Source organism: Entelurus aequoreus, linkage group LG11 (genome assembly GCF_033978785.1).
Source record: "Entelurus aequoreus isolate RoL-2023_Sb linkage group LG11, RoL_Eaeq_v1.1, whole genome shotgun sequence".
Lineage (NCBI taxonomy): Eukaryota > Metazoa > Chordata > Actinopteri > Syngnathiformes > Syngnathidae > Entelurus > Entelurus aequoreus.
The window spans coordinates 32,248,050-32,261,711 of record NC_084741.1 but is presented as its reverse complement, the minus strand read 5'-3'; the positions used below and the strand labels follow the sequence as shown (position 1 = coordinate 32,261,711).

The 13,662-nt window shown below is 38.2% G+C and overlaps 1 protein-coding gene across 3 annotated transcripts in view; it reads left to right on the top strand.

The window, feature by feature from the left end:
- nbeal2 (neurobeachin-like 2) overlaps positions 1–13,662 on the top strand; it is a 148,754-nt gene that overhangs the window by 129,638 nt on the left and 5,454 nt on the right. For all 3 annotated transcript variants that reach the window (XM_062062974.1, XM_062062973.1, XM_062062972.1), the window contains exons 43-53: positions 76–185; positions 1,369–1,486; positions 1,568–1,665; positions 1,746–1,859; positions 1,925–2,011; positions 2,089–2,198; positions 3,606–3,778; positions 9,105–9,199; positions 9,294–9,410; positions 11,755–11,910; positions 11,979–12,127. In XM_062062974.1, coding sequence (XP_061918958.1) covers positions 76–185; positions 1,369–1,486; positions 1,568–1,665; positions 1,746–1,859; positions 1,925–2,011; positions 2,089–2,198; positions 3,606–3,778; positions 9,105–9,199; positions 9,294–9,410; positions 11,755–11,910; positions 11,979–12,127 — 1,327 coding nt within the window. The remainder of the gene's footprint in view (positions 1–75; positions 186–1,368; positions 1,487–1,567; positions 1,666–1,745; positions 1,860–1,924; positions 2,012–2,088; positions 2,199–3,605; positions 3,779–9,104; positions 9,200–9,293; positions 9,411–11,754; positions 11,911–11,978; positions 12,128–13,662) is intronic.

The window sequence follows — 13,662 nt, the reverse complement described above, 5'->3', positions numbered from 1 at the left end:
GAAAGAGAGCATATTTGAAGAAATAGAATATTTGTCTCACTGAAGACCCTCCTGACCATCTGCATGTTTCTGTAGGCTTCGACCTGGGATGCTTGCAGATATCGCAGGAGTCGATTGAGGACGTTTTGCTGCCTCGCTGGGCCTCATCGAGGGAAGACTTCATCAGAAAGCACAGGAAAGCTTTGGTGAGAGGCGCATGTAAACACCATAGTCTACTCAAAGGGGCCCTATCCTACATTTGCAACTTTTCAGACGTATGCAAGTGTTTTAAATGCTGTACTAAATTATGTGGAAGTGCCATATCAATAACTTTTTTATGACGCTCCTAGATCTCTTAAACGCTCAGGTAGGAATACAGTATGTCACGAGATTTCCACAAGAATTTCACACCTCACAATTTTAGGAAGGCCATGTACGACAACTTGCCGGTTCTGACCGCTGCTTAGTACCTTTTTTTGCTTTTTCCTAAAAATGACAGGCAGATAGTGTTTTTTTACATGTAAGAATTGTGTTTCTAAACCAGAGCAAGGCCGCAATGGGAAGATTGTTTTGTTTTCTGGAAAGCTCACAGTCACTTCACGTACAGCTGTTTTGTGAACAAAGCATTTTCCACTTTTCATCCAGTTATACCGAATATTCAATTGGTGTTAGTATTAGCTGATAACCATTAACACGTAACCGTTTAAGGAGATGTGTCAATGCAGTTCTGAGTGGTAACAGGAGGTGGGAGAATGCCAGCTGACTCTCGGTCCCTGACCAATCGCATCAAAGTAGGCGTGGTAGAGAAGGAAAGCTGCGAAATTGAGCGTGACGGCCAAGAGGAGAAGAATGCAGATTGACACTGGAGACAACCTGAGATTTATCGGGTATTTTATAATATGAAAAGTGCCCCACTTAGATCCAATATCATATTTATAACAAGTCAAAGTTCCTGAAATGGGCAGTGTTACGTTCTCTGGTTTGTACCCCAGGATGTAGAGCAAGGACGGCCATGTGCAGACAATAAGTCAGTCTAAATAGAGAAAACACAGAGTGCAAAACAAAGCTAGTGCAGCATGGAAGAGCACAGAAGACAAAGTCTTGTTGAAGTAAAAAGCCCAATGATCTAGCACCAGCGAGGAGCAACAGGGGAAACTAAATAGGCTAAATTTAGAAAACAACAGGTTTGTTGGCATGAAACAAAAAGTGAAGGTGCAGCAAAACAAGGAATCCAACAGGAAGTAGAGCCAGATGAGAGCTGCAGGACAGGAAATTATAAAAAACACAGGAAAATAGCAAAGAAAGTAAACAACTGTCATGTGTGATCATGAGTCAGTGACCCTTCTATAAATAAAATAACTTCTTTAAATCAGCTTTCATTGCCTTTAGGAAAGTGAGCATGTGTCAAGTCATTTGCACGAGTGGATCGATCTGATCTTTGGCTACAAGCAGAGAGGAGAGGAAGCAGTGAAAGCCCTCAATGTCTTCTACTACTGCACATATGAAGGTAGAACACCGGTTTTTGATATGTTTTCCTAATTATGAGTGAGAGGGCGAAATGGTTAACTTCTGAAAATCTTGTTCACAGGTGCTGTGGATTTGGATGCCATTGCTGATGAGACGGAACGCAAGGCACTTGAAGGCATCATTAGCAACTTTGGGCAGACGCCTTGCCAACTCCTGAAAGTGAGACTTTCAGATGAACTTCTACCTTCTCGCTTTCTTTGAAAATGAATAGAATGACTTACATTTTTATCTCCAAACAGGAACCTCACCCGCCACGTATGTCTGCTGCAAATGCATCAAGGCGTCAGTCGCGCCTGGACACCCTACCTGTTAATATCTTCGAGCACCTTGATAAGCTACGGCCGTTTGTAGAGGTAACACGTATTATTGTTGATATTGTTTAAAAAAATAAGTAAAATATGTAATATGATTTACTTAGGTGGTGAGCGATGATGTTCCTCTAGTCCAGGCAGTCGTACCAAAGAACCAAAACCGATCCTTCATCATCCATGGCTCAGATATTCTGGTATTGTTCTGTTTGATGCCTTCACTGGGTCCACAGCCAGCTTTCTAAAAAAATGGTTTCATCCTTTGTCCGTCCAGGTGACCGTGAGCTCAAACGGCTTGATAGGAACACACAGCTGGCTGCCGTATGACAAGAACATCGCCAACTACTTCACCTTCACCAAAGACCCAGCCATTACTAATCCCAAGTAAGTCTACAAACTGCTTTTTAAGGTTCTGAATGATATGGATTGAGTTCTACAAAAAACTAAGATGTGGGATTTATCTAATACAGTGGAACCTCGATTCACAAACGTAATTGGTTCTTGAACATGGTTCGTAAATTGAAAAGTTTTCATAGTGAATCGGAGTTGCCCATAAGAAACAATGTAAACATGAATAATTGGTTATATATTTGACAAAAGTTCATATTTTAGTAAAATAATGCAAACTTTGAAGACACTATATCGTATATATTAGGGATATACCGGTATTATAAATAAAGCAGTATTTCGGTTTCACAGTCATCTCAATAATACCGTGAAGTGTGACGGTATCGAAGGAAAACTTGGTGAGTGTAGTTTTTTTCTGGCGTTTAAGCGTTGGCCGGGTCTGTAAATAAACTGTATCACCCAGAATCCGCTGCGCAGCGCGGGAACGGCAAGGTGGGGACATGGAACACCGTAAGCAGGAAGTAAAGTGTGTTCGCACTCGTCGTAGATAAAAGGAATAGTTTTTTTGGGCATCAAATCTGTGCATAACTGGTGAGTTCCGTTGCTAACAAACAAGCCCAGGCCAAAACATAACCTCTTTGGCGGAGGTAAGAAAGTCTGCGTTTTGCAAAGCGATGTGTGCCGCTTTTGAGAGATGGTGACCGAGTAATGGACTGCGTAAACAGGATGTGACGTAGAGGCCTCTGTCCTCGTGTTTACTGTACTGCACAGGAAGGGATGTATCCAAAATGGCTGCACTTTAAGGCTTCCAGTGGCACACAAAATGAATGAATGAATGAAGCATTTGTACACTGAGACATGGTTCGCGCACAGAGGCTACTTGACTCGATCTAAAAGTTTGTAAACCGAAAAGTTCGCAAAAGGGGTTTGTAAATGTATACTGTATGTTATATGTAGGGCTGTAACGTTAAACAGTAATAATGATAACCGTGGTAAAACACCCGAAAGTTAGTATTACCATTTTAAATTAAAACGATGGATGGTGGGACATATCCAAAGACATGTCCAACCATCCAAAGACATGCACTTGGGGATAGGTTGATTGGCAACACTAAATTGGCCCTAGTGTGTGAATGTTGTCTGTCTATCTGTGTTGGCCCTGCGATGAGGTGGCGACTTGTCCAGGGTGTACCCCGCCTTCCGCCCGAATGCAGCTGAGAGAGGCTCCAGCACCCCCCGCGACCCCAAAAGGGACAAGCGGTAGAAAATGGATGGATGGTTGGACAGATGGATGGAAAGTAACGTGCTTGATTCACGACTTTGATAAACTCACAGACTGACTGGCGCCAGCTCGCTATGGTGGCCAAAATAGGAATAACAAAAACACACACTGGACGTTATGTGAAACAAAGTGATGTTCTGAAGTTTAAAGCTTTATTTCAGGACACAGCGTTTCCTGGGCGGGCCTTTTTCACCCGGCGTGGAGCTTAGTGCTCAGGTGCTGGTGGTGTCCAATGATGGACGCCTACTCTTTAGCGGAGGACACTGGGACGGCAGCCTGCGGGTCACCCAGCTGGGCAAAGGCAAGCTGGTGGGCAGGATGTGCCGGCACATTGGTGAGCTCTTTTGCATTACACTCAGTGGACACTTCATTAGGTACACTTAGGATAGGATAGGATAGGACTTTATTGTCATTGCACAAGTACAACGAAACTATGTACCATAAGGGGGTCAAACTTGTTTTTATTGAGGGCCACATCGCAGTCATGGCTTCTCTCGGACCTTCTTTTCTCTTAGACTTTATTGCACCCACATTGGGAAAATCCCACGGTTGCAATGTAGAATCGACATATAGTAGGAACAAGACGACAAAAAGTAAACACAAATTACCCAAAAAATTAAATGAAAGATTAAAAACTAAGTAAAATAAAAGTATAAAAATTTAAATAAATGTATAAGAATATGACAGGATAGATAGATAGATAGATAGATAGATAGATAGATAGATAGATAGATAGATAGATAGATAGATAGATAGATAGATAGATAGTACTTTATTGATTCCTTCAGGAGAGTTCCCTCAGGAAAATTAAAATCCAGCAGCAGTGTACAAAATTGAGATCGAATTTAAAAAGTAAAAAGTAAATAATGGCGGTATAAATGGAAACAAAATAGAAAAATATTACAATAGAATAAAAATAAAAAGCAACAATGACAATAAAAATATAACAGTAAAATAAGAATATAACAGGAGAAACTAGCCAGTAGTGACCATGTTATGAAAAACATTGCAGTACTTATAACTGTGGTATTATGTCTCTACAACAACATTAAGAACTTTTTGGAACACATCAACGAACCATTCAAAGTGATTGCTGTTACAGAAACATGGATTGATGATAAAAAATGAATAGATTTTGATCTGGAGGGATATGAACTAAACTACATCAACAGAACCAACAAAAATGGAGGAGGAGTAGCTGTGTACGTGATGAAGAACCTGAACTACAAAGTGGTAAAAAACATGTAATTTGCTATAGATAATATCTTAGAATGTATAACCATTGAAATATGTCAGGAAAAAAGCAAAAACATTTTCATCAGTTGTATATATAGATCACCTAAGTCAAGTATAGAAACATTTGAAGAATGGGTCAAGGCTACTTACATGGATAATGGTCAAAGAATAATGTTCTTATGTGGTGACTTTAATATTGACTTATTGAACCCTAACAAGCAAAAGTCTATTGATGACTTCATTGATACAAAGTACAGCATCAGTTTATATCCAAAAATCACAAAGCCAAGCAGAATCACAGCACACTGTGCCACGCTTATTGATAATATTTTTACCAATGAGTTTGACAATAACACTACAAGTGGTCTACTTATAACCGACGTTAGTGATCATCTGCCAGTTTTTACAATATATGATGGACACTACAAGAAGAACATGGAAGACAAAAGGACATTTCGAAGACTGTGCACAGAGAAGAGGATGACTGCTTTCAAAATTGAGCTACAAAAGCAAGATTGGGACAATGTGTACAATGAAAAAGAGGTTGATGAAGCATATGAACATTTCTTAAACAAGTTCATAATACTTTATGACAAACATTGTCCATGGACACAACTTAGTAATAAACAGAGAAAGAATAATCAACCATGGATGACAAAAGGATTAAAAAATGCTTGTAAGAAGAAGAATACACTATATAGAGAATTTATAGCACAAAGAACTATAGAGGCAGAAATTAAGTACAAAAAGTATAAAAACAAGTTAACAGACATACTACGATCATGTAGAAAAGAATATTACAGTGAATTATTGGACAGGAACAAAAATAATATGAGAGCAACATGGGGCATCCTCAATAGCATTATTAAAAATGGCACAAAGAGGGACTACCCTCAATACTTGTTAGACGGAAATAAAAACAATGACAACACAAAGGAAGTAGTTGAAAGCTTCAATAATTATTTTGTAAATATTGGACCAAAATTGGAAGAAAGGATTCCAGACCCAGTTCCAATTGAGGACTATAATGATAACATAGAGCGAAATCCCAACTCCATGTTCCTCAGTAATGTGACACAGGAGGAAATAGTTACAATGGTGAAAAAATGTAAATCTAAGACTTCAACTGATTATTGTAATGGAATTGATATGGAAACGATAAAAAAGGTTATAGAAGAGATCTCAGGACCATTAATGTATATTAGTAATCTATCATTTCAAACAGGTACATTCCCAAACAAAATGAAAATAGCTAAAGTTGCACCAATTTATAAGACTGGAGATAAACATCAATTTACAAATTATAGACCTGTTTCTTTACTTCCACAATTTTCTAAAATCATTGAAAAACTGTTTAATAATAGATTAGAGAGTTTCATAAATAAAAATAGAATACTCGAAGAGAACCAATATGGATACAGAGCTAATGTCTCAACTTCAATGGCTTTAATTGAAATTACAGAAGAAATTACCAATGCAATAGACAGTAAAAAATGTGCAGCAGCAGTTTTTATGGATCTAACTAAAGCATTTGACACAATTAATCACAATATTTTAATCAAAAAACTAGAACGATATGGCATCAGAGGGTTAGTCTTAAACTGGATAAGAAGTTATCTAACGAACAGGAAACTATACGTGAAGCTAGGCGAACACATGTCTACAACGCTAAATATATCCTGTGGTGTACCTCAGGGATCAATATTAGGACCTAAATTATTCAATCTCTATATAAATGACATTTGCAAAGTTACAAAAGATTTAAAGTTAGTATTATTTGCGGATGATACAACAGTGTTTTGTTCAGGAGAGAACACACAGGAGATAATACAAATAATAACAGAAGAAATTAACAAATTAAAAAGATGGTTTGACAAAAACAGACTATCGTTGGATCTTAGTAAAACTAAAATAATGCTATTTGGTAATAGTAGAAGAGAAAGTCAAACACATATACAAATAGACGGAATAGAAATTGAAAGAGTAAATGAAACCAAATTTCTAGGTATAATGATTGATGATAAATTGAACTGGAAATCTCACGTAAAAAATATACAACATAAAGTAGCAAGAAACACGTCAATAATGAATAAAGCAAAACATGTTCTAGACAAAAAATCACTTCATATTCTATACTGCTCACTAGTGTTACCATATCTGAGCTACTGTGTAGAAATATGGGGAAATAATTACAAAAGTACACTTCATTCATTAACAGTGTTACAAAAAAGATCAGTTAGAATAATACATAATGTTGGATATAGAGAACATACAAATCCTTTATTTATTGAATCAAAGATACTGAAATTCCCCGACATAGTGAATTTGCAAACAGCTAAAATTATGCACAAAGCAAACTATAACCTGCTACCCAAGAATATACAACAATTCTTCTCAACAAAAGAGGAGAAATATAATCTTAGAGAAAAATGTAATTTAAAACATTTGTACGCACGTACAACACTTAAGACCTTCAGTATATCAGTATGTGGAATTAAATTATGGAATGGATTAAGCAAAGCAATCAAACAATGTACTAATATGATCCACTTCAAGAAACTCTTCAAACTTAAAGTGTTTACAAAGTACAAAGAAGAAGAACCATGACAAACATTTTCAATTTATTTCATCCATCCATTCATTCATTCTTAAAGTAATCTTACTTATCTCATCATATGAAATATGACTTTCTTCACCAATTATTATTATTAAATTTTTACTATTATTTATTTATTTATTTTTATTGTGATTACCTATGGAGTTTATTGTGAATAAATTGAGAACAGGAAGTGAATAAAAAAGTTTCAGCAACTGTTATGTAAAGAAAAGGGGTAGGATTAAATAAGCTCTGCTTCTTCCTACTCCTTTTCGAACATGTTGAAAAGAGAAACTGGAAATTGTGATGTATCATGTTGTATGCTTGCATGTTCGAAATAAACTCTAACTCTAACTCTTACTTAAACCTCCTTTGACCCGCCTTTAGTTAGGTGAGCCCACCCGGTCTATAAACCCACCACTTCATAGAGGAGGACAGCTTAGGAAAAAAGAAAAGGCTCCTCTACTAGGGATGGGTACCGAATTCGGTACTTTTATAGGCACCGACCAAATTCTGTCGGTAGTCCCAGGTTTCAATTCACGTAAAATCAAACAGTGCCATATTTTGATACCTTTGCTGCACTTGATGTGATGTCCGGTTGCAGACTGAAGCACTTAGATCAGACTCAGCCAAACTCCCTTTAAGTAATGTTGCAAATTTTCAGCACGAACAAAGCAAGTATGCTTAGTATAAAAAGCTCAAACGTAAAGTAAGGCTCCACCCTTCCAAAATGCGCTAGCTTGATGTTAATTTACATTGGATTTGCCATAGACAGGCTACTATTAGCATTAGTGATTTTACATGGCGATTTCAACACCTCCAAATTTGGTAATGAAAATTAACTACAACTAAGATGCAAGTTAAAATCCAACAGCTGGTGTGTAATAAGCACAATCATTGCCGCATTAACACTTTGTAGGGCGCAGCATAACACTTTCATCTTCATGGAAAAAGCTACCGTATTTTTCGGAGTATAAGTTGCTCCAGAGTATAAGTCGCACCGGCCGAAAATGTATAATAAAGAAGGAAAAAAACATATATACGTCGCACTGGAGTATAAGTCGCATTTTTTGGGGAAATGTATTTGATAAAACCCAACACAAAGAATAGACATTAGAAAGGCAATTTAAAATAAATAAAGAATAATGAACAACAGGCTGAATAAGTGTACGTTATATGACACATAAATAACCAACTGAGAACGTGCCTGGTATGTTAACGTAACATATTATGGTAAGAGTCATTCAAATAACTATAACATATAGAACATGCTATACGTTTACCAAACAATCTGTCACTCCTAATCGCTAAATCCCATGAAAAATCTTATACATCTAGTCTCTTACGTGAATGAGCTAAATAATATCATTTGATATTTTACGGTAATGTGTTAATAATTCACACATAAGTCGCTTTTGAGTATAAGTTGCACCCCCGGCCAAACTATGAAAAAAAATACAACTTATAGTCCGAAAAATACGGTACTTCCTAGTTGGACAATATACCACAGACAGCCTATACAGTACTGCTATCTAAGGTCTTCAAAGTGCAACTGCTTTGCAAATGACACTCTAATGTAATCATAAAACAAGATATAACTGGACAGCACAGTTATCATAATCAGTTTATTTTGACACGTCACATTAAAAAATTAAATTTTATTTTCAAACAATTAACATTTATTAACGCACACAAAAGTACCAAAAATTGATACCGTATCAGTTCAAATGTGAACAATACCCAACCTTATCCACTACACATCTTAAAACCTTTTTATAGCTCTCAATACTTGAGTATTATTTTTTGCATACATATGTGTTCCCCAAAGATGTTGTGACTTGCTTGGCTCTGGATCTCTGTGGCATCAACCTCATCTCTGGTTCAAGGGACACGTCCTGTATCGTGTGGCAGGTTCTACAGCAGGTAACAAAAAAAAACATGAAACCTTGTTGGCCATTTTGGCGCAGTCAAAATGAGTTTAGGACGTGAAACCAAAATGCTTCCTTTTCCACTTCAGGGCGGTTTCTCCAGCACGCTGTCCCCTCGGCCCGTTCAGGTGCTGTCTGGACACGATGAGGAGGTTACCTGTGTGGCCATCAGCACGGAACTGGACATGGCCGTCTCAGGGTCAAAGGTCAGATATTCCAATCTGTGAAATAAAAATGTTGCTGTAACAAAAAACATGGTAATATTGTAGGAGCATTATGTCCATACACATAAACTCTCCAACAAAAGTTCATTAATGATAGTATTTGTGTTGTTCATGATAAGAACATCATAGAAAAAACATTTCTTTCAGTGTACATGTGTAATATGCTACTTTAATGGAAACTTGTGTTTAAAGGTATTTATTAGTAATACATTACTCCCTCAGTTTTTGTTAATAATCCGTTTCAAAAGGTCGTACCAATAAAAAATTATATAAATACAATCAATCCCCTTACAGACATCCAAACATTTATAGAGAATAATAATAGTTGTACATGCAGAAAACAAAGTGAAATACATAGAAATTATGAATTAAATAAACACTTTTACTTTTTACAATTAGTTATTCCTTTGATTCAATAGTGTTTCTTTCCTTCTCTATCAAAATTCTAGCACTCACAACTTTCTTTGGCCCCATCGCGGATTATTTTGCATTCTTACTCAATTTTAAAAAAACAGAGTCCGTCTAACGGCCCACTTGTCTTACACAGTGCACTTCAAGCATCTCATCATGTGAATAGCACATGGTAGTGATGGGTCCGGCAACACCGATGCATCGGCGCATGCGTCGAGCTCATAGAGCGATACCCTGTGTCGGTGCGCTTACCGCTTTTAGAAAGTCACGTGACCGATCATGAGCTGTTTTGGGCACGTGACCGATACGCGAACTGTGTCGCACTGACGCCTCCTCTGTGCCCTGTGAGCAACGTTCCCTCTAAGGTGCGCGCCTGTGCAATTGCGCACTGCTCAAACGTCCTCTGCGCACAGCAAATATATGCCGCGCACCAAATCAAACCCATCTGAATTCTAAACAAAATAAACACATTTATTCTGTGTAATTTTGCAATGCAACTCTGAGTGACAGTGACAACAAGCGGCCCTAACGGTGTTCGTCAACACCGTTCAATTGAACACCGTTCAATTATTGTAATGTCTGTCAAGATGCTTCGAGGACAGGACTTATATCGATCGCTTTATTGAGCAAAACTGTTTATTTTCGGCCGTAACCACACCAAAAACATGAGTAAAAAACTTCTATCTCGAAAAACTAGACATTTTCTGCCGTACAAACCAGGCCAAAACCAACTTGTCATCTGTCACCAACACGCATACCACTAAGCCACTGGTGCGTTTATGGCCACACAGAAAGTCGGACAACTCAAACACCACACAAAGTTACACTATGACTCCTCAGTCATACGTGTGCTTATTCTACTGTCATTTATTATTAATGTTAATTGATTGATATTAATCATGGAATGCTGTTACTAGAGAATACAGGAATTCACACTTCATCCTATGCTTACATTTCATTGTGCAACATGAGGATGTTTAAGGGGAACTAAATGTGATCTCTGAAAGGGGTACAAATGATTTCCAAAGTAGGACCCCCACCCAGACATATTGTACAATACTAATCCATAGCTTATGAAAAACAAGATTACTTTTATTTTCATTACAAGTGGGCCAAATCACTAATATTAGAAAATAATCTCATGAAAATGACTCCTCTCATTTGAGTGCTATTATAAAAGATTGGTTTGAGACAGGTGTGCTGCTGGTATTGCCATGTGTGATGTTGCTCACATGTGCTCCACTGAATGCTCAGGGAGTTTTTGTGTTTGCTCAGACACATGAACAATTAGAGGGAACATTGCCTGTGAGCAGGTCTTTTCTACAGCCGGAGAAATAATAACTAAGAGAAATCGTCTAAAATTTAATACGTTGGAAAAACTGTTTTTTTTTCAATAAAAATGTGTAAAAAAAAAAAAAAAAAATCCCAGTCCACAAGCATCCTCATTCACAACACATTCTCTTAGTTTTCCATGTAATGATACATGTTCACATTATTTATAGACTGTATCTAAAAAAGATAAAAATATATTTTTATTTGAATGAAGATATGAAATAATCCTAAATGAAATACAATGACTTGGTTTATATTATTGTATATACTAGGTCATAAAATCAGTGTCAGTTGGGTCGGTCCATAGGTTGCCTGTAGGGATTTTTAATGTCCAGCAGATGTCAGTATTTAGTGACACAGTATCGCCACAGTATCAATACAGTTTTGCAATGTGTCGAAACGCTTCATGACGCCTCATCAACCCATCACTAGCACATGGGCACACTTTTGACAAAAAACTAATTATTTGAAAAGTGGGGCGTACAAAGACTGAGGTATACAGTATATGATAAATTCATACAAGCTTTTTATAATGCAGACATAATATTTGTAGGTGTAATATGTATTGACCAATCATTGGCAGGATGGGACCGTGATCGTGCACACAATCAGAAGAGGTCAGTTCCTGAGAACGCTGCGGCCTCCAGGTGAGCCTTACTACATCTCCAAGCTCCAGGTGGGCATGGAGGGCCACATTGTGGTGCAGACCTCTCAAGAGAAGCGCTCCAATCATCGGACGGTACGTCATGGCAACACTAGCGCAAACACACGACTTACTGTGTACTTAGAGTGTGTTGGTTTCCACAGGACAAGTACTCCATCCATGTTTACTCGGTCAATGGCGGCCTCTTGTCCTCCTTCACCACAGAGGAGCAAGTCAGCGCTCTCCACCTGGTGTCTGAATACGTCATCCTGGGCACCATGCAGGGCAGATTACACATTCTAGATCTGTGCAGGTATGGAACTAACTGTAAAACAGAATAGGTTAAAAGATGTGATCAGAAAATTATTGGGTCGGGTCACTTAGCTGCACACTTATTCAAGCAAAATATCTGAAATGTAGGTAACTGATGTTCATCTAACAAGATATTTTTCTTACTGTGTTAGACCAATTTACTCATCCTAAGTAACAATAGTACTGTATATACCTTACAATACGCTAGATAATCTACTCACAGAATAACAACAGGGAGAACTTGCCAAAATGATTTTATATTTTAGGGTTATGTCCTAACCCAGAAGACGCGTGCATTGTTACACAATCTGGGATCGCGATGAAAGACGACCAATTTCGCTTCAAAACAGAACTTTAGATAAAACTGAGGTCACTTGTTGGTATTGCAGCGACAAACTTTCTTATCATTGTCAGGGTTGCCCCTGACAGTTTGGTTGCGTTTGTCTTAGTTTCCTGTCAGTGCTTTTATTTTGTCTTCATTTCCTGATTGTCTCTCGGAGTGCTGTCCCCTCAGCTGTGGCTGATTGGCACCGGGCCACACCTGGTGCCAATCAACCGGCTGCTATTTATACCTGCCCTGCCCTCCAGTCACTGCTGGATTATTCTGTCAGAGTTTGTAGGTGACGAACCCCAAGATGCAGAGAAGGCGGCAGGCATTGTGCGAGAAAACATGATTTAATTAAACACTATGGCAAAAAACAAACAAAAGGCACGCACAAGGCGGAGAATAAACTCGGCTATGAACTAAAATAGCACAAAGGCTAACTGTCGACAAGAAACAAAAAAACTTATTGTGACACGAAGGAACTATGACTTGAGCAGAGTGGACAAAAGTAGACAGAGCTACAACGACAAATAGTGACAGGTAGAAGCTACAGGTAGCAGTGATAATAATCCAGCAGTGACTGGAGGGCAGGGCAGGTATAAATAGCAGCTGGTTGATTGGCACCAGGTGTGGCCCGGTGCCAATCAGCCACAGCTGAGGGGACAGCACTCCGAGAGACAATCAGGAAATGAAGACAAAATAAAAGCACTGACAGGAAACTAAGACAAACGCAACCAAACTGTCAGGGGCAACCCTGACAATCATTGGCGCACATCCAGTTTGAAATACCATTTCAAAGCAAAACAAGTCCTCAAAGATGGCACCGATAGCATGGACGCTACATTGACGATAAAGCTGAGGAGAACGCTACGCTGGCAGAGTTTACCTGTGTCAATGTTGTCAACAAAAGTACTACAGGTAAGTTAAATAATGCCTTTGCTAAATGGACAACCACCTTACCACTTAATATATGTGATGACCAAGTCCTGCAAGGAGATGTCGTTCATATTGCCACAGCTGATCAGTTGTACAATACGTTGGAGAGGCACAATTACAACAAGGATACACCAACTGTACAGTACTACACAAACAAGAGCATCAAGTTGCAACTACTGACTGGATGGAAATTAATTTTGCTTACTGCAGAACGCTGGACATCTGTAAGTAATCTCAACAAGCTGGGGTCGCATAGTAGCAAAAAAAAGCAGCAG